The 23,443-nt window shown below is 64.5% G+C and overlaps 2 protein-coding genes across 2 annotated transcripts in view; one reads left to right on the top strand and one right to left on the bottom strand.

Moving 5' to 3' along the window:
- The first annotated feature begins 2,089 nt into the window (after nt 1-2,089).
- Nucleotides 2,090-15,622, top strand: FAM53B (family with sequence similarity 53 member B). Its single transcript, XM_036265901.1, has 4 exons — nt 2,090-2,259; nt 2,303-2,383; nt 4,405-4,504; nt 15,117-15,622. Exons 1-4 carry the CDS (start codon nt 2,090-2,092, stop codon nt 15,474-15,476), a joined length of 711 nt encoding a protein of 236 aa, XP_036121794.1. The 3' UTR covers nt 15,477-15,622.
- A 6,708-nt stretch (nt 15,623-22,330) lies between these two features.
- Nucleotides 22,331-23,443, bottom strand: part of LOC118632255 (phospholysine phosphohistidine inorganic pyrophosphate phosphatase) — a 76,925-nt gene continuing 75,812 nt past the window's right edge. Inside the window, exon 7 of the mRNA XM_036265188.1 lies at nt 22,331-22,621. Coding sequence (XP_036121081.1) covers nt 22,525-22,621 — 97 coding nt within the window. The 3' untranslated portion in view covers nt 22,331-22,524. The remainder of the gene's footprint in view (nt 22,622-23,443) is intronic.

Raw genomic sequence — 23,443 nt, 5'->3', positions numbered from 1 at the left:
AGATGCCCCCCCACTGCCTCTGGGAAGCCGATCCCCCGCCTCTCGGGTACCCCAGGGAGGTCACGCTGGCCGCCTCTGCGGAAGCCTTTGAGCAGCTCTTCGGAGACGGTCCTGGGGAGGACCTCGTTCCGCAGCCTCCGCCCCGGGTGACCTGGAAGGGGCTGCCGAGAGCCGGGCAGGTCAGCCGGAATTAACGCGCGTTTCGCTGGAAGAATGGTTACCGCCCATGTCTTCGTCCGTGGCCGGGCTGGGCTGCCCTGCAGTGCTGAAGGGCCCCGAGGGCCCCTGCCCTGCTCGGGGGCTCAGGTCTGCCCCTGGTTTGCAGGCACAGCCTCTCAAAGGGTGGAGGCCACTTGGCCGGACCGTGGCTAGTGGTCACCGCCTTGGCTGTCCCTGGGCGAAGCTTTGTGCGCCACGCGCTGTGCTAGCCAGCGACTCCGCGAGCTCACCCTCCAGCTGGAGCAGGTGCCGAGGGACCGAGGGCTGGGCCTTGGGCAAACAGGAAAGCGGCCAGGCCTCGGTCCCGTCTCCATAGTCACTGAGCCCGAGCTGGCCGGCTCGCTGCCCTCCAGGCCTGCTGGGAGCCGGCGTGGGGTGGAGAACTCTGCCCAGAGGCATGGCAGCCCTGGGCAGGGCGCTGCCAGCTGCAGACCGGCTCCCGCTGTCCCACACCCGGTTTGTCCTGTCTCCCCAAGCAGGTGTGGAGGCCTCGCGTACACGCAGGGAACACGGGAATGTTCCAGAGGCCACAGGGCCAGACGCTCAGATGGTCCCTACTCCTTCCAGAGTCTCTGTGCCTCTGAGGTCTGAGGGGACCCAGCCTGCCAGCTGCCCCGGGGTTGTCCAGCATTCGGGCATACCTCCCATGCCCCCCCAGCAGCCTGGGGGACCGTGCCTCTCACTAGCCTGGGTTGGGGACGGCGGCTCTGACCCTTGGGTGGTGAATGTAGCCGGTCACCTTGCTCTTGGAGCCTGCTGCCAGTGGACACAACGTAACTGCAGGAAGAGCAACGCCCACGGGCCCAGGGTTTTGTTAGCACCACCTGGTCCCTGCGCACACTCAGCAGTCTCTGTGCACACTCTGTGCACACTCAGCAGTCTCTGTGCACACTCTGCGCACACTCAGCCGTCCTCCCGAGCTCTGGGCGGCCAGGCCGGGCTGCGGTGATTACAGCTTCAGGCCGATGTCAGTGGACACGTAGATGCTCGCACCCTCGCCGGGAACTCGCACGGCCCCCCTGCCCGTGGTGAGGAGCCCTGTCCGGCGAGAGCGCCCGCACGGCACACAGCGCCCGGGCTGCAGTGGCCCCAAGACCTGCCGCAGAGAAAAGATCCCCCTGACGCTGCGCCCCCATCCCATCAACTGGCAGTTGCTGTCCAGTTCTCAGCCGGGTGAATGGGGTGCTCGGCCCTGTGCTTCTCCGTTAACCTGGGCGCCCCGACTGCGGACGCTGACTCAGATGCAGAAGCGGCTGCATTTCCTCCCTGGCCGTCGAGGAAGGGACTTGAGTTTGTGTTTTGTGTGTCTTTCTGCCTCTCTCGCCTCCTTTTCCTGAGATCATCTCAAACCAACAGTAAGAAGAACGGTGTATGGGAGCAATCCCGTCTCGACGAGCCCCGCAATCCCTCCGGGAATGTCCATTTTTCTTGCTTTCATGGAAACACTGTGAGGTCTCGCTTAGGGGGACAGTGGCAGAGATTAAAGGGTGGGGACGCCAAGGAGAGACGTCAAGTAGAAAGGCAGGTCACCCCAGCTGCCACAGAGCTTCCTGCTGTGATTCAGGGGGTTCACTCGGGACTCACCAGACCCGGGGACATTCTTGGCTCGTGTGTAGTTCTGTGGTGAGAACCGATTTTAAGTACAAAAGACAGAGGAAGCCACCCCTTCTCTCGGGAGTCGGTCTTACGGCGCCTGTGAATGTAGGTTGTGGGTGTGCGTGGGCGGGGGGTCACATACTGACCCACTGGATTGCCGGTTCCTTGTTCACTCCGGACATCGCTACCACTGGATGTCAGCCTGGCTGTGTTTGTGGCCGAGCGGATGCCTGCAAGCCCCCCTGAGCACCTGTCTTTCTGTCGGGCTACCGGGATGGGGCCCACACCCCGGGCTGATCTGCAGGGAGCGGGTGCCAGGCTGGAGAAGGTGGCATCTGAGGCCGTCTGGGCTATGCCGCAGAGCCTGTCTATCGCAGCAGAATCGCTGTGCCCCCTCCGCCCAGCCTTGGAGCTGGCCTGCTTTTGCCACCGGGGCCAGGAGAGGTGCTGGTGCGAGAGGGTGACCCGCGCTGGGCGTCTTCCACAGGCATGGCTCTGGCTCTGGTGCCTCTCACCTGGAGCTCCAGCCTCATTATGACCCCGCATCTGCTCGCGTGGCGGATTGCCGGTAAGCCTCACAGGCCAGGTCCTTGAAGGGGAGAGAATGACCACGCGGTCTCTCAGAGCGTGCAGGGCGCCCGCTCAGTGAGCAGCCGAGGCCACGTGCGGGTTCCGGGGGCAGGGCCTGCGCACACGGGCGCCCAGCTCAAGTTCCGGGGGCAGGGCCTGCGCACACGGGCGCCCAGTTCAAGTTCCGGGGGCAGGGCCTGTGCACACGGGCGCCCAGTTCAAGTTCCGGGGGCAGGGCCTGCGCACACGGGCGCCCAGTTCAAGTTCCGGGGGCAGGGCCTGCGCACACGGGCGCCCAGTTCAAGTTCCGGGGACAGGGCCTGCGCACACGGGCGCCCAGTTCAAGTTCCGGGGTCAGGGCCTGCGCACACGGGCGCCCAGTTCAAGTTCCGGGGACAGGGCCTGCGCACACGGGCGCCCAGTTGAAGTTCCGGGGGCAGGGCCTGTGCACACGGGCGCCCAGTTGAAGTTCCGGGGGCAGGGCCTGTGCACACGGGCGCCCAGTTTAAGGAGGTCATGGCTTTTCTTAATAAGACCCAGCAGCCTCTTTGCTCAGAAGACAGGAATGAGCAAGGGCCTCTTCCTGCGGTCCCGGGGCAGCCCCCATCTGTCCGGGTAGCCAGCCCAGGTCTGCTTGTCTCCCTGGCTGTGGACGTGGGTCCCACGGGTAGTTTACAGCCTTATCTCCCGAGGCCCTGGGGCTCTGGACGCCCCTTTCAGAGGGAGCCCGAGCCTCACTGATGACACAGTTGGCAGCTGCTTCTTGCGGTTGCCACTTGCAGACAGAAAATGAGGGACTTCCCCGTGGGTTCTGTGCTTTTTCCAGATCATCAGACATTTTTGCAAGAGAGAACTAAGTTCACTTCCTGATCTGAGCTCAGACAGGGATGAGGTCGGGCCGGAGGCGGGGGTCCCAGGCACTGCCCCCCTCCCCCCTCCGCTGCTACTCCAATGAGGAGGCCACAGGGTCTGAGTCAAAGCGACCATGTCTTCACCGGTCACTGTAGGAACTGCATGTCTCAGAGAGATTGCAAGATGGCAGAGCCGTGTGTGTGTGCATGTGTGTGTGTGTATGCGTGTATGCATGTGTGCGTGCATGTATGTGTATGCATGTGTGTATGTGTGCATGCGTATGTCCGCACGTGTGTGTGCATGTGCACTTACATCTAAGGGAAAGTGGGCATGTGGGCCCACATGGGAACCTCGGGAAGACACCTGGGGCCTGGCACCAGGCTCTGCGCTGCTGTCTTTGCTTTGTCTTGTGGGTCTGCCTCCTCCCTGGTGCTGTCAGCCTTTCCCCCGACACCCCATTCGTCACCTGGGGTGGGCGCCAGGGGAAAGGAATATACTCATGGCCTTTGCCCCTTGCTCCCATCTGGCCGAGGGCCGGGGCCCATGTAGGGTCAGCCTGGGCACACGCGCCTCCTGCTTCTTGCCTGGCTAGTCTTGCTGCGTCCTTCCCTTCTCTGCACCCAGGCACCAGGTCTGCGGGCAGCCCGCAGGGCGCACTCCCTGCACCCAGGCACCGGGTCTGCGGGCAGCCCGCAGGGCGCACTCCCCGCCACTCCCTTTGTGGCCCTGGGGAATTTCTGAACCTGCAGTGATGGCAGTGTCTCCCCGCCCCACCCCATTGCTGTGAGGGTGCCGTGGGCCGAGCCCCATGCAGCCTTAGTGGTCTTAGCCCTGCTGCCGTCAGAGGCTCCCCAGCTGCTAGGACACAGGAAAGAACCCCCCGAAATGCCCTGACTTTGTTGCTGGAACAGATGAGATTCCAGGGGACGGCGGTGGAATTCGCGGTGGCTCAGCCCTGTGGGTCGGCCGGGAATGTCTGGATTGAGAGTGATTTAGGGCTGTGCCGGCCGCACATTCCTCTGGGGCCGTCCAGGAGCCCTGGTCCCCAGGGCCGTCGGCCATTGTAATTGGGAATTTTTACCAAGTGGCAGCCAAGGGTGGCTGGGAGCTCTTGGGGGATAGACATGAGCTGGGTTTCCGTCCCGAATGCTGGTGTTTTTGCCGTAGTGACACGGCCTGCGTGGGCGGCGTGGGCTGCCAGCCTCGTGCCCGCGTGTGCGAGGGTGTGGCAGCGCCTGGCTCAGGATTCGGTGCTGAGACCGTGGAGGTGAGGTTCACCCAGTGCAGGCCCGACTTCCACTTGGGCACCTGCCCTCGGAAGGCGAGGACTTTGGGGCTCTGGGCGCCCCGAGGTAGGAGAGCTGTTGCAGGACCCCGGCGAGCAGCAAAGCGGTAACGAGCCAAAGGGAGAAGGAGGAAGGGAAACGGGAGCCTGTCAGGAGACGCGCAGTCCTGTTGGTGTGTCCTGGGAATGTCTGGAAACAGGAGCCCGCCCGGCCAGCCCCTCGGGAGCCACGTTCTGCCGCACACCAAGGCCCTGCACGCTCAGGGTCCCGCGCATGCCCACTCCGGAGGTTGGCATCGTGGCTCTGAAAGCGGAGATGACATGTGCAGGGCCACTCCTGGGGCTGTTTGGTCGCAAAGTGGGTGCTCCAGGCCACGCTCATGGTGCTCAGGACGGGCCCCTCCACAGCCTCTTGGGGATCGGTCTCCTGGCGTCTCCGCTGCCCTTCGAGGAGATGTCTCCTGGGTGCCTGTCCCTGGCCTGGAATCTGGACCTCCTGCTGGGCGGGGTTGGGCTGCTCCTGGGGGAGAGTGCAGACCCCTCCCGCGCTGTCCCCACATGTCCTGAGCACCCCCATGCCCCCCGCCCCAGCCCAGCAAAGACTGGAGAGCCCAGGCTGGCGGCCACAGTGCTCAGAAGGCCCACAGGCCCAGCACAGTTCCTGGGCTTTGTGCCCTCTCTAGCTCCCGTGTCCCCTGCAGGCTCTGAGAGGGTGAGACCTGCTCAGGGCACCTCTGGGGCACTCGGCAGAGCTGGGACTCCACGCTGGGTCTTCTGGCCCCGAGATGCAGGCCCGGCCCTGCCACAGGGTCAGATTTGGTGGGAGAGATGGCACTGACCTGGGCGAGAGGGCAGGTCACCCTAGAAAGGGCACCTGGTGGGCAAGAGTCCCCCACCCCATCCATAACTAAGCAGGCGTTTCGCCTCCCTCCAGGTGAGACCAAGGCCTCAGGAGAGACAGGCCTCTAACAAGCCCTCTAGGCTCAGGAGCAGTAGGGCCCCCACACTGTCCCTGCCACTCACCTGTGGCTCTTGGGGTGGGGACAGCCGAGCCCAGAGTGCTGGAATGTGCCCAGGAATGTCCTGTCGCACCCGCTGCCATTGGGCATGTCGTGGCCACCTGCCCGCCTTGGGCACGCTGGGACATGCTGGCCGGGCCGGGCTGGGCTGCCGCCTCCCTGGCCCCCACAGGACTCTGGTGGCCAGCCCCCCCCCCCCCCCCGCATGCCCGGGATTTCTGCTCTTGTGCCCCTTCCAGGTGGGACCCAGATGGGGTCAGTGGCCCTGCTTAGTCTGTTTCCATCTGGGGCTGGTGATGGGGACCCGGCCCCTGCCTCCGTCTGGGCGCAGCTGGGCACCATGAAGTGTTGTTGGAATCGGGTGGAGCCTCCCCGTTCACCTTCTCGTTCCAGCCCCACCAGGGCAGTTTTATTTCCCCATTTTACAGACGGGGAAAAAGAAACTCAGGCTGCACAGGGGGCCCGAGGAAACTCCAGTCCCAGAGGCAGCGTCAGGATTCTACCCCAGTGGGTCACTTCGAACCCTCCACGCAACTTTGTCTCGTTTCTCCAGCATCCGGGACGAGCTCCAGAGCCCCGCCGAGCAGTCCCTGGGGGTGACGTGGGGCCCAGGATAGAGGGGCAGTGGAGGGCGTTCTAGCTGGGTTGAAGGGAGAGAGGCTTAGTGGGGGTGACCCTGCTGACAGGACACCCGCAGGGGAGCTGGGCGGATGCCACCAGCCTGGCGGGCAGGGCGGGGCAAGACGCCGGGAGCGGCTGCCTGGCCTTCAGAGGGGCTCAGGCCCGGACTCTGGCCCCGGAGCGAGGCCTTTGCTGTTCGTGAAGGTTTGGGGGGCAGGTGCGGGGTCAGGGCTGGGACACGTGAGCAGCCGTAAGGCCTGAAGGGGCCATTGCGGGCCCTGGGATGGATTTGGTGGCCGGCCTCAAGTGACGGCAAAGCTGTGGGCAAACCTGTGGACCACCCTCACTTTGTGGATGGGCCTGAGCCGGCCGGGCTCCCCAGGAGCCAGAAGCCCGGTGCCCAAGCCCGTCGGGCACAGGGACACCACACTGGGCCTGCACATGGCTGGGAAGCCACCCTTCTCAGCACAGAGGACAGCGGGGAGGCCCAGGAGGGCGCAGTGTTTTGGCCTGAGGGCCTCCAGAGCTGTGCCTCGACCCTTTCCTGTTGCCCACTGGAGGTGCCTTCAGGGGGAGCTGTTGCCCTCGGACCCCTGACCTTGGACCAGTCATAGAGCAGGGAGGGGTGGACGACATGTGCCATGGCCCGCTGTGCAGCCAGTGAGGAGCCCCTCTGGATGTGGCAGGGGAGGGCAGGGTTCTGGGCACCTCGGGGGGGTGGCAGCTGGACATTTTTTTATACTCACCTGGGATATGTTTCCATCGATTTTTCAGACAGAGTGGAAGGACGGGAGGGAGAGCGAGAGAGAGAGACATATCGATTGATTGCCTCCTACATGACCCCGATGGGGGCCGGGATCAAACCTGCAACCCAGGTACATGCCCTTGATCGAAATGAAACCCATGACCCTTTGGTCCGCAGGCCAACGCTCTAACCACTGAGCCAAACTGACCAGAGCTAGCCGAGCATTCTGTACTGACCCTCCGGGGCCTCTTCTCAGCGGGCCTGGCAGCGCCCTGTGGGTTGTCGGGGTTGGTCCAGTTAGTGGGGACCCCAGCGTCCCTGCTCCCAGAGCCCGCCCTCCTGTTCAGCTGTGTCGTCAGTGGGGTGAGCGGGTGCTGTCTGGGACCGGCTGGGATGCTGGCTCCCAGAGGTTCGCAGGGCCAGGCTTACCCGAGGACGGCACGTGCTCCGTCCAGTGCCGGGCCTGCCGGGCGTGGAGACTGTGCCTCTGGAGTGTTCTGTGCCGAGTCCTGCTCGGGCACATGAGTTGGTCAGTTTGTTTCCTCAACGTTTGTCTGCTTTTTTCTATTACTCGTATTTTATCGTCGGGGAGGACGGGACAGATCCCCCACCAAACTGAAAGGAGGTATAGCCGAATGTGACACTCGAACTTCGCCTCAGTCTCGTGTCACCCTGGGCGTAGCACACGCCGACGGGGCGAAGTGGGGTCCACGTTCACACACACCTGCGCCACCTGGCCCAGCACCCACCTTCGCTGTGCGTCCCAACATTTCCGCTGCACCCAGGTTCTCACAGTCCCCCCGACCTTCCGAGAAGCAGGCTGCCTCCGCTCCCTCCCGCCGTGGGCACGGGGGGCTGGCAGCTGTCTGGACGGTGGACACCGGCCTGTTTGCTTGAGGCTGCTGCCCTGGGAGATGGGCCTTCTTTGGGGGAAGCTGGGGTTTGGAGCACAAAGTAGCCCCCGCCTGGGGTCACCCACAAAACCCACAGTGTCCTCCCACGGAGCAAGAAGCCCCAAACCAGCGCCAGGCAGGCGGGGGGGGGCATGTGGCAGGCCCGTGGCTGACGCCCACAGGCACATGTCTGACACGGGGGGCCCCTTTGCCGTTCGGGGCTGGCCCTTCCTGTTTGCAGGCCCCGGGCTTGTGTAAAACTCTGCCCTGGCCGGATTGGCTCCGCGGTGGGAGCATCGGCCTGCGGACCAGAGTCCCGGGTTTGGTTCCCGCTAGAGGCACGTACAGAAAAAAAAAAAGAAGTATTTTGGCTACTGTCAAGTGCAGGAACTTGGGGCTGGTGGGGATTTTTTTTTTTCCTGCAGTTCCACAAAGAGCTATTTTCAAAATGCATAACCTTGTTCCTGCCGATAAGGAGAGTAGGAGAGGCCACGAGAACTAACATGGAGATGGAGGTGATCTCAACACAACCTTCTAAATCGTTCTGACTTGGGGGCTTTTATTAGCCTCGTGGTACAACAGAGAAACTGAGGCTCGGGAGGGTAGTGATTTGCCAAGGTTCCCGTCCAGCCTTTTCAAGGCTGTTGCCCCTCCCCGATCGAATGCCCTCTGACGCCGGCCCAGAGGTCAGGAGGTCCCCCCCCACCCCATTAGCCTCAGTCTGCCCATTTACAAAATGCAAGTTATTAAATGAGTTGGTGATTTGCTCATTTTTCCAAAAAGGATCCGGTCTCTGGGAGCCGGAGCAGAGGCTGCTGGGGCAGGGCTGGGGGGGCCCGGGCTCGGCAGCCCTGTCTCCCTGCGTCCTGGCGCGGTGCCCAGGGCAGCCAGCTTCAGGCGGCCGAACAAAACCCAGTGCCCGCCTCGGAGCCACCTTCTGTGACCCCCCCACTCGGCGTATGTCTCGGCCGCGCGTTGGCCTTGGCCCCCTGCCAGACCCTTGTGTGCTTTGAAAAGGTCCCTCGTTAGAGAATTCTCTCCACCAGGCGACCCAGGTGGTTTCACGCGTCCCGGCTGAGTGTGTGCGGAGCGCACGCCGCAGAGACCAAGTGTGTTTTCCGACTGTGAGGCCCTTCGGTGTCGCCCTCCACACCTCTGTGTGCGCTGGCCATCTGCCACCCGGGGCCTGGTGCAGACACCCGAACCACAGTGCGCCTAGGGGCTCGAGCAGAGGGGGGCCTGCAGGCCACAGCCTCCAGCCCTGCTCCTGCCCACGGTCCCGAGACCCTGGACTGTGCAGACACCCAGGCTGAGCCAGGCGGGGCTGACCAGGGTGGGTCCTTCCTTCCCGTCCTGTCCCCAGGCTGCACTGAGCACCGACATGAGCTGACCCGTGGGCCAGGCAGTGGGGTGCAGGGCAGGGCTGTGTGGGGCCAGCAGGTGCACCCTGGCTTGGGGCTGGCTTCCGGAGGGGGGCGCAGAGCTGGGTTTTGGTGGATGAGGAGAGGCCTGGGAGTAGGTCTCAGTAGACAGTGTCGGCCTCAGCAGAAGCAGCTGGGAAGGCAGGGACTTCCCAGTAACTGCCCAGAGCCAGCCCTCCACCCCAGACATTTCCGGGCCCACCCCCAGCTGTTTGATCCTAGAACCCGTGATCTTGGAAGAGCCCGAGTACCCGCTGCCAAATCAGGTGCTCACCGGGCCCCAGGGGCTCCCCCGAGGCAACGGTATTTTCTGTTTTCAGACCTCAGCAACCTGGCTGTGTCGCCCTTATTCCTGAGAGCAAGGAGGCCGTTCAGGCTCAAGAGCTGCCTCTTGTGGGGAGGCATGTGGCCAGGCAGCCCGGGCCTCGATACCGGCCCCGGGGACCCCAGCCAGGTCGCCTCCAGCACCCAGACACCAGGGCAGCGGTGGGGGAAGCAGCCCCCTCCTGACCCCTCGGCCCCAAGGCGTCCTGAGAGAGTCCAGCCTCCATGCACAATTCAGACTTGCATAAGCCAGATTAAAGACAGGCCCCGGACATGCTGGTGCGTTTCTCTCTTTTCTGAGATAGTTTTTAAAAACAGAAACCGCCCCAGGAAACCACACGCCGGGTGTCGCGGTGTCTCTGTGCAGCCTCCAGCCTGAGCGAGGCTCAGCGCGGGCCCAGGCCGCGGGCCGTCCTCGCGGCCGGGCGTCTTCTCCACGCGGTCCCGCCCCGTCCGCGTCCGTTTGGGCAGGAAATGCCTCCGCTTGGCCAGCGCCTGGGCCCAGCAGCGTGGGCTCCAGGAAGTGTAGGCCAGGCTGGGTGCCTGGTCTGATCATCCTGACTGTGGGTGAGGTTCGTTACACCCCAAATCTGGAACACACAGCGATCCATCAAATTCTGTTTTATTTGTTTACTGATTTGTTTTCCATCCGAGGACATGCTTGGAGAGAGGAAGGGAGAAGGAGAGAGAGAGAAGCATCAATCAGTTGCCTTCCATACGTGCCCATACCAGGGATCCAACCTGCAACCTGGGCATGTGCCCTGCAACCCGAGAATCGAACCTTTCAGTGTGTGGAACGGGGCCCAGCCACTGAGCTGCTTTGGCCAGGCCGTCCACTCAGATTTAAAAAGTGCGGTCACCCTGGCCAGTTTGGCTCAGCGGTTAGAGCATCGGCCTGCGGTCCTAATAGACCCGGGTTCGGTTCCTGCTAGGGGCGCGTACCTTGGTTGCAGTTTGTCCCCGGCCCTGGTTGGTCGTGCGGGTGGCAGCCACTCGATGTGTCCCTTTCACGTCGATGTTTCTCTCTCTCTCTCTCTCTCCCTCCCCTCTACCTGAACAAAAAATGGAAAAAAAAAAAAAAAAAAAAAGTGCGGTTAGCCCTGGCCAGTTTGGCTCAGCAGTTAGAGTGTCAGCCCGCGGACCAATGAGTCTCGGGTTCGAGTCTGGTCAGGGGCATGTACCTCTGTTGCGGTTCGTCCCCAGCCCTGGTCAGAGTTGTGCAGGAGACAGCCAGTCCATGTGTCCCTCTCACATCGATGTCTCTCCCCCCCTCCCTCCCTCCCACTCTCTCTGAAGAAAAATAGAAAAATATCCTCGGGTGAGGATTAAAAAACAAAAACAAAAAAAAGAGAGAGAGAAAGGCGGGATTAAGATCATGTGGCCCAGTGGATGGAACATCGTCCCATGGACTGAGAGGTCCCGGTTTGATTCCCAGTCAGGGCACGTGCCCAGGTTGTGGGCTCGATCCCCAGTAGGGGGCGTGCAGGAGGCGGCCAGTCGATGTTTCTCTCTTCTCTGAATAAAAATCAATAAAAACATACTTAAAAATAAATAAGTAAAAAGAGGGAGGTGGTACTGAAAGGGATCAGTCCGTGTCCCGGCCTCGAAGGACAGTGCCCGGTGAGGTGGGGCGCCCTGGCCCTGCTCTGGCCTGAGAAGGGGACACACACGTGTGCCTCGGGCAGCAGGTCTTGTCCCAGCGCCACGGTGAGGGGAAGGCTCATGAGGGACTGGCCAGGGAGAGGTGTCCCCCAGAACCCACTGCTCCCCAGCGGACGTGCGGCAGGCTGACGGGACCCCGGGCCGGCCCCTGAGTGGCCTGCGGCCTGTTCGGAAGGACCCGCGTGCTGACCAGCCCTGCGTGCCGGGTGCTCCACCACCGTCGTAGGTCCCAGTGGGGGGGCCCTCAGGGACACCGGAGGGGGTGCGGGAAGTGGACAGGGCAGGAAGCAGCCCTGAGCCTGACCCACGGGGGCCTCTGTATGTGACAGTGCCTAATGGGGTCCCCCTGAGGCCTGGGGCAACTCTGGGCCCCTTATGAGCCAGGCCCTTCCCCACTATGTCTGTCTTCAGGGCCCGGCTAGGGCCTCCCACCCAGAGGAGGGTACAGGAAGGAGCGGATGTCTGCACAGAGCAGCCCTGTGAGGAGAGGGGGCCTTCTCCTGGCTGGGGAGGCCCCGGGACCGGGTGGTGTGGACCGACATGGCTGCAGCGGGGGCCTGGCCAGGCGACGGGCCGCATTCCCAAGCATCCCCAGACTCCACTGGGCGCTGACCCATGTCTCGGCCACTAGCCTGAGGCCACACGGACAGTCTGAGCTTTGTTCCTGGGCAGGCCTGTGCCCAGCCAAGTGGGCAGCCCTTCCCTGGGACCGCACTGGCGCAGGGGTGGGCCCTGACGCAGCCGGCTCACCTGGAATGATGGTCCGCGTTCACAGTCGTGTGGCTGCGAGACTCCCGGACAGGCCGAGGGTACCCGGGCCTCCGGCCCCCACAGGCCCATGCAGCCGGGCTTCCTCCATGGGGCGTGCCCTGCATGTCTGCAGGGGGTGGGCTCTCCCCGGACAGCGTCTGGAAGGACACCTTTGTGGGCCTCCTGTTCCTCCCCGGCAGGAGGGGTGTGCCGCCGCCCGGGCATTCATCTGTCACAGGTGGGTCTTGGTTTTCACTGTGGCTGAGTTTTCAGTCAACAAGGTTTTCAAGGTGACATTGCTTTGTAGCCAAGGAGCAGGTGCCTTGAGGACTGTGGGGGTGGGGCTCAGTGGTGGCCTGGGGTTGACTGAAGACATTCACCAAGGGCTCCTGGCCCTGCTGCAAAGCAAGGACCCCGTTATTTCAGACTCCAGAATGAGGTGGCCCTGGGTGCCCTTGGTCCCCCCTTACTGGGTGGGTGGGCCAAGGCCCAGAGGGTGGAGCGTCTTGTCTGAAGCCGTGATGCCCATTCCAGGCACAGCCTGGGTCTGACCTCGGCCCTCTGTGAGCCTGTCCAGGGCCCTCAGGACAGGCTGTGATCCTGGCGAGTCCCTGCCCGCACTCCCCTCTCCATTTATGTCTGAAAGTTCCAGCAAGCCGGGGTCCCCAGCGCCCACTGCTGGCATGACTAACGTTGGCCAGCTTAGTGCCCAGACGCTGCCACATCTGCCGTGAAGTCAGGCAGGACGACCAGAGCAGCGGGGTGGCGGACGCGGACCTGGGAGCAGCCCTGTTCCGGTTACAGCCACGCTTCCTGTCTTCACACTGCAGCTCACGAGACAGGGACCCCCGTTCCGTGCTCTGCGTGCTGGGGTGCACGGGCGTGAGGGACCCACCGGCCGAGGCTCCCGTGTCCCGGCACCGCCTGCGCACAGTTCCCAGCACTGCAGGTTTACACGGGGCGGTGTTGTTCATGCCAGGGGTCACCCTGCCACGCGCGGGGCTCCCTCCCCACGCCACGTCCCTAGAGCAGACAGACAGACCTCTCAGTGTCGTCTGAGCTACATGGCATCTCCTGGCCTGACACCTGGGCCTTTCCCGCCTGGGACAGGTGGGGTTTGAGGCCCCGTCCCCCCTCTTCCTTGTTCCTGACCAGTTCTCCTCTGTCCTGGCTCAGGCCTTGGCCAGTTGAGACACGGGTTGGGAGGCCGAAGGGGCCTCAAGGACCACCCACCCCATCGCGGGCATCGGGCTTCCGCTCGCCCAGGCCCAGCCTCTGGGCGGTGGTCCGACCTGGGACGTGGTTCTGTATGCGAAGCTGTCAGCAGCTGACTGCCTGTCAGGGAGGGAATGTGCTCCGCGCAGATGGGGCGGCCTCGCTGAACCCCACAGTGCCCAGGCCAGGGGACGGCAGGGTCCCCAGTCCGGTGAGGCTTCAGCCTGGGCTCCCGCCTCAGCGCGGGCCAGCCTCTGGCTCCGGGAGGTCTGGTCGGTGCCCGGCCCCTCCGTCCTCCACCCCGGCGGTTTCCCCAGAGCTTCCGCCCGGCCCCGGGCCTCACCGTTCTCAGGAGCTCAGTCCGAAGGGCCCAGGAAAAGCCAGGCCGTCCGTTTCCTCCGCGCCCGTTCCGGAACAATGCGGGCGCACAGGGCACCCGCGTCCAGAGCGCCGTTCTTTTCCGTTTATTGCCGGACCCGGTCCAGCTGCCCGTTTCCCGTGGCGGCTGGTGGTCTTCATTTCCCGCGACGCACGGACGCGAGCCTGTCCAGGGCCCTCGGGACAGGCTGTGATCTTGGCGGGTCCCTGCCCGCACCCCCTCGCCGCCCACGTGCGTCTGTCTCATCCCCCTGGAAGGGGCGCACTGCTCCGGGTCCTGTTGGGGACCTCTGGGGCTGGGCTGTGGGCGTCCCTGGCTGTCACCCCTCTGCTGTGAAAATGGATGTTTAACTCAACCCCCTTGTGCACCGTGCTGGCCCTGCCCCACTTCCGTGAGCAGGTGGCCCCAGCACTCTGGGCTGGTGTTCAGGCTACACCCCTGCTCGGGCGGGCCCCAGGCCGGCCTCACACAGAGGCAGTAGTGGGTGGGAGGGACGGGGTCAGGGTTAGGGCTGGCTACATAAATCATGGCCCAGTGGACAGGGAAAATACAGGGGCCTTTTGAAAAAACTTCAGAATTGCGAGATGGCAAAGCTGAGCTTTAAACCAAGCGCAGGGCCCTTCTGAGCGTGCGGTGAGGCCAGCCTGTAGGAGGAAGCTCTCGCAGCCACACTGTCTCACTGGGCCTCCTCGGCCCATCGCTGGCCTCCTCGAGATGAGGCAGCCAAGCCTGGGGAGGCTGAGGGGTCTGCCTGAGGCCCTCAGCTGGGGAGCCCGGCGGCACCCGCCACCTGAGAGCCCACTGAAGGTCCTGGAGCCTCCTTCCCCCGGAGAGCAGCGTCTCAGCATCTTTAGGCGGGGCCCTGGGTTCCCGTGGAAACCAGCTCCCTGGAGGGCTGCGTGTGCACCAGGCCGGACGGACGTCAGCTCAGCCCTCAGCCCCCTTCCCGCCCTCCCCAGTCGTGACGAGTGGGTGGAGTGGGCATCATGCCCCTTTGTGCGGCAGTGCAGCCTGGCGCGTTTCCATCTGTGGCAGTGGATTCCTCCGGAATGTTCTTTCAGAGGCTCGAGAGCCTGCCTTGTCTGAGAGGCACGCTTCCGGAACAGTGTCGTGGGGGGTGCTGTGGAGGGTGCGGGCTCCTGTCCCGGGGAACAGCGTCACGAGGCTCGTTTGTGGGGCTGCTTTTGCAGGCACCCTGAATTGTTTTCTTCAGACACAAACCCTGGAAGTGAAATTGCCCAAAGGAACCTGATCCCTTTAACCAGAGCACCCCTCAGAGAGGCGGTGCCCGAGGGCTCTGCCTTTCGCCGCTTTGTCGGCACATAACTGTGCTCCGCGTGTCTCTATCGACGTGGCGTGTGTGGGCCAAGGTGACTCTGGAGTGAGAGGCTGGCGACCCTGCTCCTGGCCCAGGCAGACGGTGGGGGAGCCTGGGATGTGGGTAGTCCTGCCCCGCCTGGCAGACCCTCGCCCCAGAGGCTTTGGTCTGGCCTGGGGGGCACACGGTCCTTGGGTTCCGGGAGGGAGCGTGACCCTTTGTAACCTGTGTGTCTGTTTCCCCGCAGAACTGCGAGACCTTCAGCAGCCTCAGCTGCCTGAGCTCCGGGATGGAGGGCCGCAGCCCCCACAGCCCCTTCCCCCTGCACGTCGGCAGCACCAGGTCCTGGGCCGCCTTGCTCTCGGCCTCCGGTCCCGGGGGCAGGACCCCCGCCGGGACCCCCGTGCCCGAGCCTCTGCCCCCGTCCTTCGACCACCTCGCCTGCAGGGAGGAGCTGTGCTGCGAAGAGTCGGATGGCTGCACCCCGGACGAGGGCTGCGGCAGGGGGGGCGAGCCGGCCTCCGCCTGGCGGGACCGCGGGGCGGCCCAGAGCAGCCCCTGCTCGCTGGATGGCGAGCTGGACATTGAGCAGATAGAGAACAACTGAGACGTGGGCCCTGGTCGGGGTGGGGTGCGCTAGGATCCACAGCCTCCCTCCGGGCACTCGGGCACTTGGAGGGGGAGCCCCACTCCTGGGCCTGGAAGCTTTCTGGAAGCCGTTGGCCAGGGAGTGAGCCTGCCCACCCCGGAGAGGCTGGCCACCGCGGAGGCCCTGGCCCGTGCAGGCGACCCCGCCGCGCAGCGGGTCAGAGCGCCCGGCCCTCACCAGCACGGCCGCCCCGGTCCACAGAACTGCTGTCACCCCCAGAACAGCTCCTTGGTTTGGGTCTCTGCCCTTTGTCCTCATGGGACACCGGCCACACGCATCCCAGGCACCCCCGCCAGGCGCCGTCCTGGCCCCTGTGCATGCGGCCCTGCCGGGGTCCCCACCTCGAGGGGCTTGTCGGGCTCAGGCCCATCCGTGGTGTCAAGGCCCTTCTTGGCCTCCTGCTCAGGTTCCGATCGGGGAGTCGGCCCCGCAGTTTCTTTCACTCAGTTTTATTCTGTGCCTTTGCTCCCAGGTCTCCCCGCTTCGGGCTTGGGAAGGTTCAGGAGACGCTTTTTTCTGTAGCAACACAGACCGTTTGGCCTTAATTCCCAGTGTGAGCGACAGAGGCCCAGGATGCCGGGTGGCCCCTGTCTGAACTCTCGGGGCGCAGGGAACGGCTTGGGCTGCTTGTCCGAGGCCATCTGCATAGGATAGACACGGGGAGGACCTGCTGGCCCGACCCCGTGGCCCTCGGCCACTCGGGTCCACTCGGGCAGGCGGGCAGATGGCAGCCGTTCCCTGTGCTCACCTGTCACTGTGATGAGATGACGAGCGTAGCTGATTCAGGTGAGTGGGGAGGAGTCACCAGCACAGGGCCACCTCCTGAAAACACCCTCGGAGGCTGGCATTTCGGGGTGGAGCTGTCTGTGGGTGGCGGCACTGGGAGCCTGGGCCGAGGGCCTGCCAAGCCTGCCGTGTTCCAAGCACATTCTCGTGGTGGGGGGCCTGCTGGCTTTAATCAGGGCGCCCCGCCCACCTCGAGACAGGCCCCCTCGGCTCCTCTGGGAGCAGGGTTTGTGTTGCCAGCTCCTTCCTGCAGCCCCCCCACCCCCACCCCGCAGGCACAGTGCTTGAGGCTCAGCCGCACCCTCCCCGGCCCCTGGCATCCTGCCCCTTGCACCCAGCAGGCTCCCTGGTGGCGGCGGCACGAGGAGCCCTGCCCCGAGGTTTCGCTCGGGCAGCTCCTGGCCAGTCACCGCGGCCACGCCCCGTGGGTGCTGCTCTCGGCACGGGGCTCGCAGCAAACCCGGCACCCCACGGATAGCAGCGACTGGGTCGGCTGATGAGCAAGTAGCTCCTTCTCCCAAAAGGCTAAAAATAACTGGTGTGCCGTCCGGAGCCCACGGGCTCGGGGCGACGGCGCTTAGGCATCCGCTCCGCTCGCTCATCTGTTCGCGGCGGATGCCTCCCGTCTGCAGGTTGAACACACCTTCTTTTCCCTAAAGAGAGGTCTCACTGGGAAGCCTGACTTAAACCTTCACTTTTTTATATCAAGAGCGGTGGCTCAGGTTCTGATGCAAAGGTCGCTGTTTCTAGACGTCAGCCTCTTGCAGAAAACGCGCTCGGTGGCCTCGGAGGTGGTGGTGGAATTTCCCGTTGGAGAGCGTGATGGGTGTGTGGGCGGGGGCGGGGCCCGGGTGCCCACCTGCATCGCCCCAGGGGCCCCTCCCAAAGGCACGTCCCCTCAGGACCGCGCAGAGCCAGACCAGGGAGCTGGCGGCTCTGGGTCGACGCGGACATCTTGCCCAGTGCCCCTGGCGGTGTGACAGCCAGTCATCTCAGAGCTGATCCGGAGGAGGCCGGGCAGGTGGCAGGGGACATCGGGCAGCGTGTGAATTTGGAGAGCAGGTGCTGGTTCCTCGTGTCCTCAGAAAGCCTGGGGTGGCAGGTACTAGCACGTGGCCCGCACCACGAAGTCGCCACAGAGGGATCGTGGCCCCTGAATGCTTCTTCCTGTGGAAGGTCCACACGGCAGGTGACCCCAGTAAAGGCTGGAAAGCTGAGCAGGACAGGCCTGGGCAGCAGCCCCCAGATCCTTTCCTCGGGACGAGGGAGGCGCGTGGTGCGGGGGGTCCCAGGGCTGTGGTGCAGGTGACCTCTCAGACCATCTCCCCCCCGCCCCCCAAGCTGGTCCCAGCAGCCCATCAGCCCAGCCTCCCCGGCCCCTCTTGGCTTGCCTGCCCCCGCCAAGCCTCGGCCCCAGCCACGGCAGCAGCAGAGGGGAGAGCGGCCCCTTCTGCCCGGAGGAGAGATGGCCTCCGCCGGTCCCACATCCGCCTTTTGGTTGGAGAGCAGACTTCACCTGGAAGGTTCTGCCACGCTGCCCAGAGAGGCCGTTCTGGAACTTGGGGGAAGCTCCCCCCGCAGGCTCCCTCTGGCCCTATGTGACTGTCCCCAGGGGCTCACCATGCAGGAGCCTCACTTTTGTCGGGGTCCTGCCTCATAGCCGATGCCGTGAGCTCCTGCCTCTGCAGGGACACCGAGGAGGGCAGGGCCGGGGGAGGGCAGTGCTAGACGGCCCACCTGCCCCGGGGTCCCTGCATGGCTCCAGGACAGTGGGTGGGGAGAAGGGGAGTGCTACCACGTGGCTGCCCTTACCCCAAAGGAGTACCCTGTCAACGACGGGCTCCCGGGGTCTCGGGGGTGGTGTTGAGACGCCCATGGGCGCCGGGCGGAGCCGCCGCAGACTGCGTTTACATTGCCGCAACCCTCTTGCCTTAGTCGGTGGCCAGGCTGGCTCGGGGCCCACAGGCACACGCACGTCCGGGCCACAGGGACCCTGTTCTGACCATGCACACGGATGCTCGTTCTCAGAAAGCCTTACTTTGCAGCGACCGTTTTGTAGCAGGAAAGCTGTGAATGTGTGTGCTGGGGGGATTTCAGTGCAGGGAGGCCCACGTGATCGAGAAAACCAAGCAGACAGCCACATGGGTCCCCCAGAGGACACGTGGCTCCCCCCCGGCTGATGCCGCCCAGGGGGTGTTTGGGGCCCTGCCTGTCTGAGCAGCTTCTGTGGCACTGAAACACCCCCTGGGTGGCCCTGCCACAGCTCAGGCTTGGTGTCCGTGGGCGCTGCACCTCCGTGTCTGCTCCTGAGGTGACGACCATCCGCTCTGGCCTCGGCTCCAGGCACTGCTCCAGGCACCTGGGGGTGACAGCCCCTCCAGACACCAGGCCTTGCAGCCCTGCCTGGCCCGTGGGCACCGCCCGGACACTCTGCTCCCTCACAGGCAGAGGGGCCACCTCCTGCCACAGCCACACACGTGGCCCAGCCACAGAAAACATGCCTCTCGAGAGAAGATGAAGGCAGAGCTCAGACGGCAGCAGCGTGTAGCCTAGGTAGGGTAGTGACCTGCTAGCATAGTCTCCTCGGCAGCTACCTTGTGTTCTCAGTGCGCGGGGCCGTCCCGGGGCTCGGTGGCAGCGGGGGGCTGCTGCTGGGGCCGCAGTGTGCTTCCCCGAATCCGATGTACTTCCGTCAGGAAGGGCAGCAACCAGCGTACGGGGTCGGGCAGGCCCCTCCCGAGCAAGGCCGCCATGCACCCGCCCCTCCCCCGCGCCGCCCCTCTCGCAGGCCACGGCTGTCGCGCACGAGAGCCGCTCTAGTCTCAGGAATTTGCTTGTTACTTTTACTGTGTAAATAAAGCTTCCTGGTTTACTATCCAGCCGCCAGGAGTTGTGTGTGTTTCTGTGGGTGTGGCTAAAGGGGGTTCCCCCGCGGCAGGGGCAGAGCCTGGACCTCTGTCACCTCAGCCTCAGGGTCCGGTCTGTAAAACGGGGTCAGTGGAGTCTCCGGGAAAGGCTCCAATGCAGGGGCTGTGCGAGCCACGCTGCGCGGGCGCTGACTGTGCCAGGGCCACGCGGTTGGCCCCTCGGGAAGAGGGCGTGTGGCGCCACTGTGCTGGGCGGAGCTGCCCTGGCCTCTGCTGGGCAGTCATGGGGGACCTGGGGCTGGGCCCTGGGCAGAGCAGCACCTGCCCTCCAGCTCGGCTTGCCCGGCGATGGCCTGTTTGCTGCCCTGAGTCCCCGTGGCGGAGGTTGGACACTGTCGTGCTTTCCTGCACCTCTGCATTTGCTGAAGCCAGGACGCTGTCCAGGGCACAGCTCCACCTGCCTGCTGCGGGCTCCCGGCCCGGCCAGGTCACACCTGCATCGGACACGGGCCCAGCTCGGGACAGCGGGGTGGGCTGGCTCAGCCCCTCGGTGGACGGGCCGTGACACTGCCGCTTAGACAGGAGTCCATGCAGAACGCCCCAGCCCCACGCCAGGTGCACCGTGCAGACTGTTAGAAACACGGTCTTCACGTGGAAAGGGGGCCAGAGGAACTGCCCCAGATCTTAACAGTTGTCTCTGAGGGCTTTTCTGTTGAATTTCCTGTAGTATACATGCGGCTTTTGTAACCTAAAAGGAAAATCAAAACTGAAGAAACAGAGATAATGCAGAGTCTCCTATGTTTATCTAAGCAGGGACAGTTTTTAGAGGGAAAGCCGGAGCTCTGGGGACCATCCTGGGGTGGGAAGGGGGCCCGTGATCACATGGGTTCCTCCCTGCACCCCGACTCCTGCCTGAGGGCAGGGAGGGGCGTGGCCTTCCTAGGCCTCCCGGGGACCTTCTGGGCTGATCTGGGGGAGGGTAGGAGTGCTGCAGCTTCCCGGGCCTGGGGGTGACGCACACCTGGTGTTGAGGACCAGGCAGCCCCCCAGAACCCCTTCACGTCGGCCCTGAACCCCAGGCCCACCCGTGGCCAGTGGCTCCATCCATTTCCAGCCTGAGAACCCTGCTCACCCTGCCGGGGGGCGTGGAGGGTGTGCCAGGGCCAGGCAGCTGGGAGGACCGGGTGGCAGCAGGACGGGTCACCATCCACGTGACACCCGGTGTGACCTGGTCCCCAGCAGGGCTCTGTGCTCTGCTAAGGAAAGGGTCAGGTGGCTGGGGCTCGGCTCACGCTGCCCCCAACGGAGGGCCAGACCTCAACTCCGAAGACGCTGGCCAGAGGGAGGGACAGTGCACGGCCGCCTGGCAAGTCGGCCCCCGAGGCCACCAGAGGCCCCCCAGGACAGGAAGGGACTAGAAAGGGCACGGGTGCGAGGTCAGACCTTGATTCGTGCCTCAGCTGCGCCCTTACCACCGGTCAGCCCGCAGGCCAGCCGCTTTCTCTCGGCACCTCAGCTTCCTTACCTGTAAAAAGGGGAGCTGGCAGTGCCCCCTTCACTGAACCACAGCCAGGGGAGGGCGCGCCGTGTTCTCTGCCCAGCCCGAGCAGGTCTGTACCGCTGTCCCTCCGGCACTACCCCTGACACCCCGTCCCCACTCCTGGGCAGCCGCCTGCCGGCCAGTTGTTCAACCGTGGGCAGAGAACAGCAGCCTCCTTCCGGGGGCGCTGCCTGGCCTCCTTGGGGGCGCTGCCTGGCCTCCTTCTGGGGGTGCTGCCTGGCCTCCTTGGGGGCGCTGCCTGGCCTCCTTGGGGGTGCTGCCTGGCCTCCTTGGGGGTGCTGCCTGGCCTCCTTCTGGGGGGGCGCTGCCTGGCCTCCTTGCGGGTGCTGCCTGGCCTTCTTCTGGGGGCGCTGCCTGGCCTCCTTGGGGGTGCTGCCTGGCCTCCTTCCGGGGGCGCTGCCTGGCCTCCTTGCGGGGGCGCTGCCTGGCTGTGAGCTCCTGCGAGAAGAGCCAGGGCAGCCACGAGAGGGGAAGAGAGGAGGACACAGGCCTCTCTCCACGAAGTCACCCCCCACACCCTCCACACCCAGGTGAATCCCAGCCGGCTGAGACCACGGGACCCCATCAGAGAGCAGGTGAGTCTCGTATTGTCCAGCTAATAGGCCAGACACGCCCCGCAGGCCAGTGACACCAGCCCAGTGGCCACCCCGCCGGTCCCTCCTCCTCCTGGTCTGATGCTGGGCTGCCTGCCAGGCGAGGCCTGGGGACCACCCAGTGCCCATCGTGCCAGGGGCTCGGGTCTCCGCACTGCCCACCTTCATGGGGTGGAATCCCATCACAGGGGGCCCAGGACTTCACGAGAAGTCTCCCGAGATGGATCGGTTCGGGGGAAAACAGCAATCGAGTTGCCTGCCCAGCTGATTGTTTCTGAAGCCTGAAGGGCTGTGAGCGACCGGAAAGTGTGAGGCTGCCTACCGCTGGCCACGTCCACCGCGTCCCCGCAGGGCCTCGGCTTCCCCGTCTGTTCAGTGGTGCCTCGGGGCCCTGGCCCTCTGCTGTGCGGGGTTCAAGCCCCTGCCCTCCGCCTGCCACGCCCAGCCCCCGCAGCCAAAGCCGAGTCGGTTGCAGTCAGGGTGGTTTATTTCACGGTCAGATTCCTGCTGCGCACAGTGGGCAGGCAGGACACACACGCCTGTTGGGTTAGGGCTCCAGAAAGCACCCTCTGTGCCTGCGACCTTGACCCCAGAGGTTAACATTCTCACTTTGTAGTGTGTGGTCTTCCGGCTGCTCCTGGGAGCGGCCCCCACTTTTGGCTCCAGTGGTGACTTGGGGGGGCAGGAACGTGGTGGGCTGGCATTGGGGGGGGGGGTTGCTAAGTGGCCACTCAGAGTCAGGGCGGGGCCGGGCTGGGCTGGGCAGTCTGGGGAGGCGGTCTAGCTCCAGGCTGCACGCAGGCCCGGCTCTCCAGGCTCCTCACAAACGCAAAGGGTGTTTGACAAAGCAGCGGTGGGCAGCTGGCTGGGTCCAGGCAGGGGGAACATCAGGACCGGCGCTGGCAGAGAGCGCTTCGGGCTTCTGAGCACCTCTGCCCAGCCAATGGGGGTTTCCCTCCTGATTTCACTCGGCTCCGGGGGGGGGGGTGCAGGCCATTGGGGGAAACCAACCGTGGGGAGGCTGGGGGCCTGAGTGGGGAGGGAGAGAGGGTCGGCAGAAGGAGACAGGAAGAGGCTAGGAGCCCACGGCTGTCTGGTTGTGCCCTCTCCTCTGCCTGGGGAGGGTGGGGGGCGGAGCCTCGGGTGGTCCGGGCACTGGGGGAGGGTGGCAGGAGGCTGGGGTCGTCTCAGGAGACCCATCACTGGTCCACGTGCTGCAGCAGCAGATCCACGGCCTCTGCGAGGTTGTCCACGTACCCGTCAGCCCTCACTTCGGGGTGGTGCTCGTCACTGGGCCTGGAGGGCGAGGCAGAGGGCAGCCAGTCCACACCCCAGTCCCAGCTCAGGAAACACACCTCCCTCCTGACTGGCCCCCACACCTGGAGACCCCCACACCCCTCACATGGGAGCCTGCTTAGAGCCCCGGGGCAGTGACCGATGACCCCCCTGTCCATGTGCCGAGGAAGACGCCCTTGGGAGGGGCCGGGAGATTGACCTCTGCCTGCCTTCCGCCCCGATCCTGGGAGGCTCATGCCATCTGCCAGTGCCCTCCCTCCGAGGCTGCTCCTGCCCCTAGAGGGCTCCTGCAAAGCTGCTGACTGAGGTTTGGGGGGCTGGGACCTCCCAAAGCTCTCATCCATTCTCCAGACATTTCCCGAGGTCCGGTTGGACGCTAAGGACAAGGAGAGTAAGACCACGTGATAAATGCAGACACCTGTGGAGTTCATTTGGCACCAGAGGGACCCCTTGTGGAGGAGGGGCTTGGGGGAGGGGAGAGGGTTGTAATGAGGCTGGAGTTTGGGGGGTCTCCTGGGGACTTCCCGGGAGTCTGGACAGTAATGGGAGGAGCTGTGACCTTGTCTCAGGGCCACGGTAACCTGGGGGGCTGTGAGCTGGAGAGTCGGGTTCTGGTGAAAGACCCCTCCCGCTGCTCACAGGGGTTGGGGTACCACTCTGCAGCCCACTGCTCCGCTCACCCCAAGGTCTGACCGCACGCTCCCAGCAGCCAGGCGGCCACCCTGTCTGGAAGGAAGTGGCTGAAGTTGGTTTGACAACATCCTCCAAGCCAAGCTGTCCGTCTCGGGGTCTGGTTCTGCACAGCGCTGCAGCCTGACGCGG

The sequence above is a fragment of the Molossus molossus genome, unplaced genomic scaffold, assembly GCF_014108415.1.
Source record: "Molossus molossus isolate mMolMol1 unplaced genomic scaffold, mMolMol1.p scaffold_m16_p_17, whole genome shotgun sequence".
NCBI classification, from domain to species: domain Eukaryota; kingdom Metazoa; phylum Chordata; class Mammalia; order Chiroptera; family Molossidae; genus Molossus; species Molossus molossus.
Note: the sequence above shows the minus strand (reverse complement) of the source record. Positions and strands in the feature narration are given on the sequence as shown.

Bases quoted from the DNA above. Each gene is read 5' to 3' on its own strand.
- FAM53B (XM_036265901.1), top strand. From the start codon at position 2,090: ATGGGGCCCACACCCCGGGCTGATCTGCAGGGAGCGGGTGCCAGGCTG. The intron at 2,384-4,404 runs GTAAGCCTCACA...TTTTTGCCGTAG, and splicing joins GCTCGCGTGGCGGATTGCCG to TGACACGGCCTGCGTGGGCG. The intron at 4,505-15,116 runs GTGAGGTTCACC...GTTTCCCCGCAG, and splicing joins TCGGTGCTGAGACCGTGGAG to AACTGCGAGACCTTCAGCAG.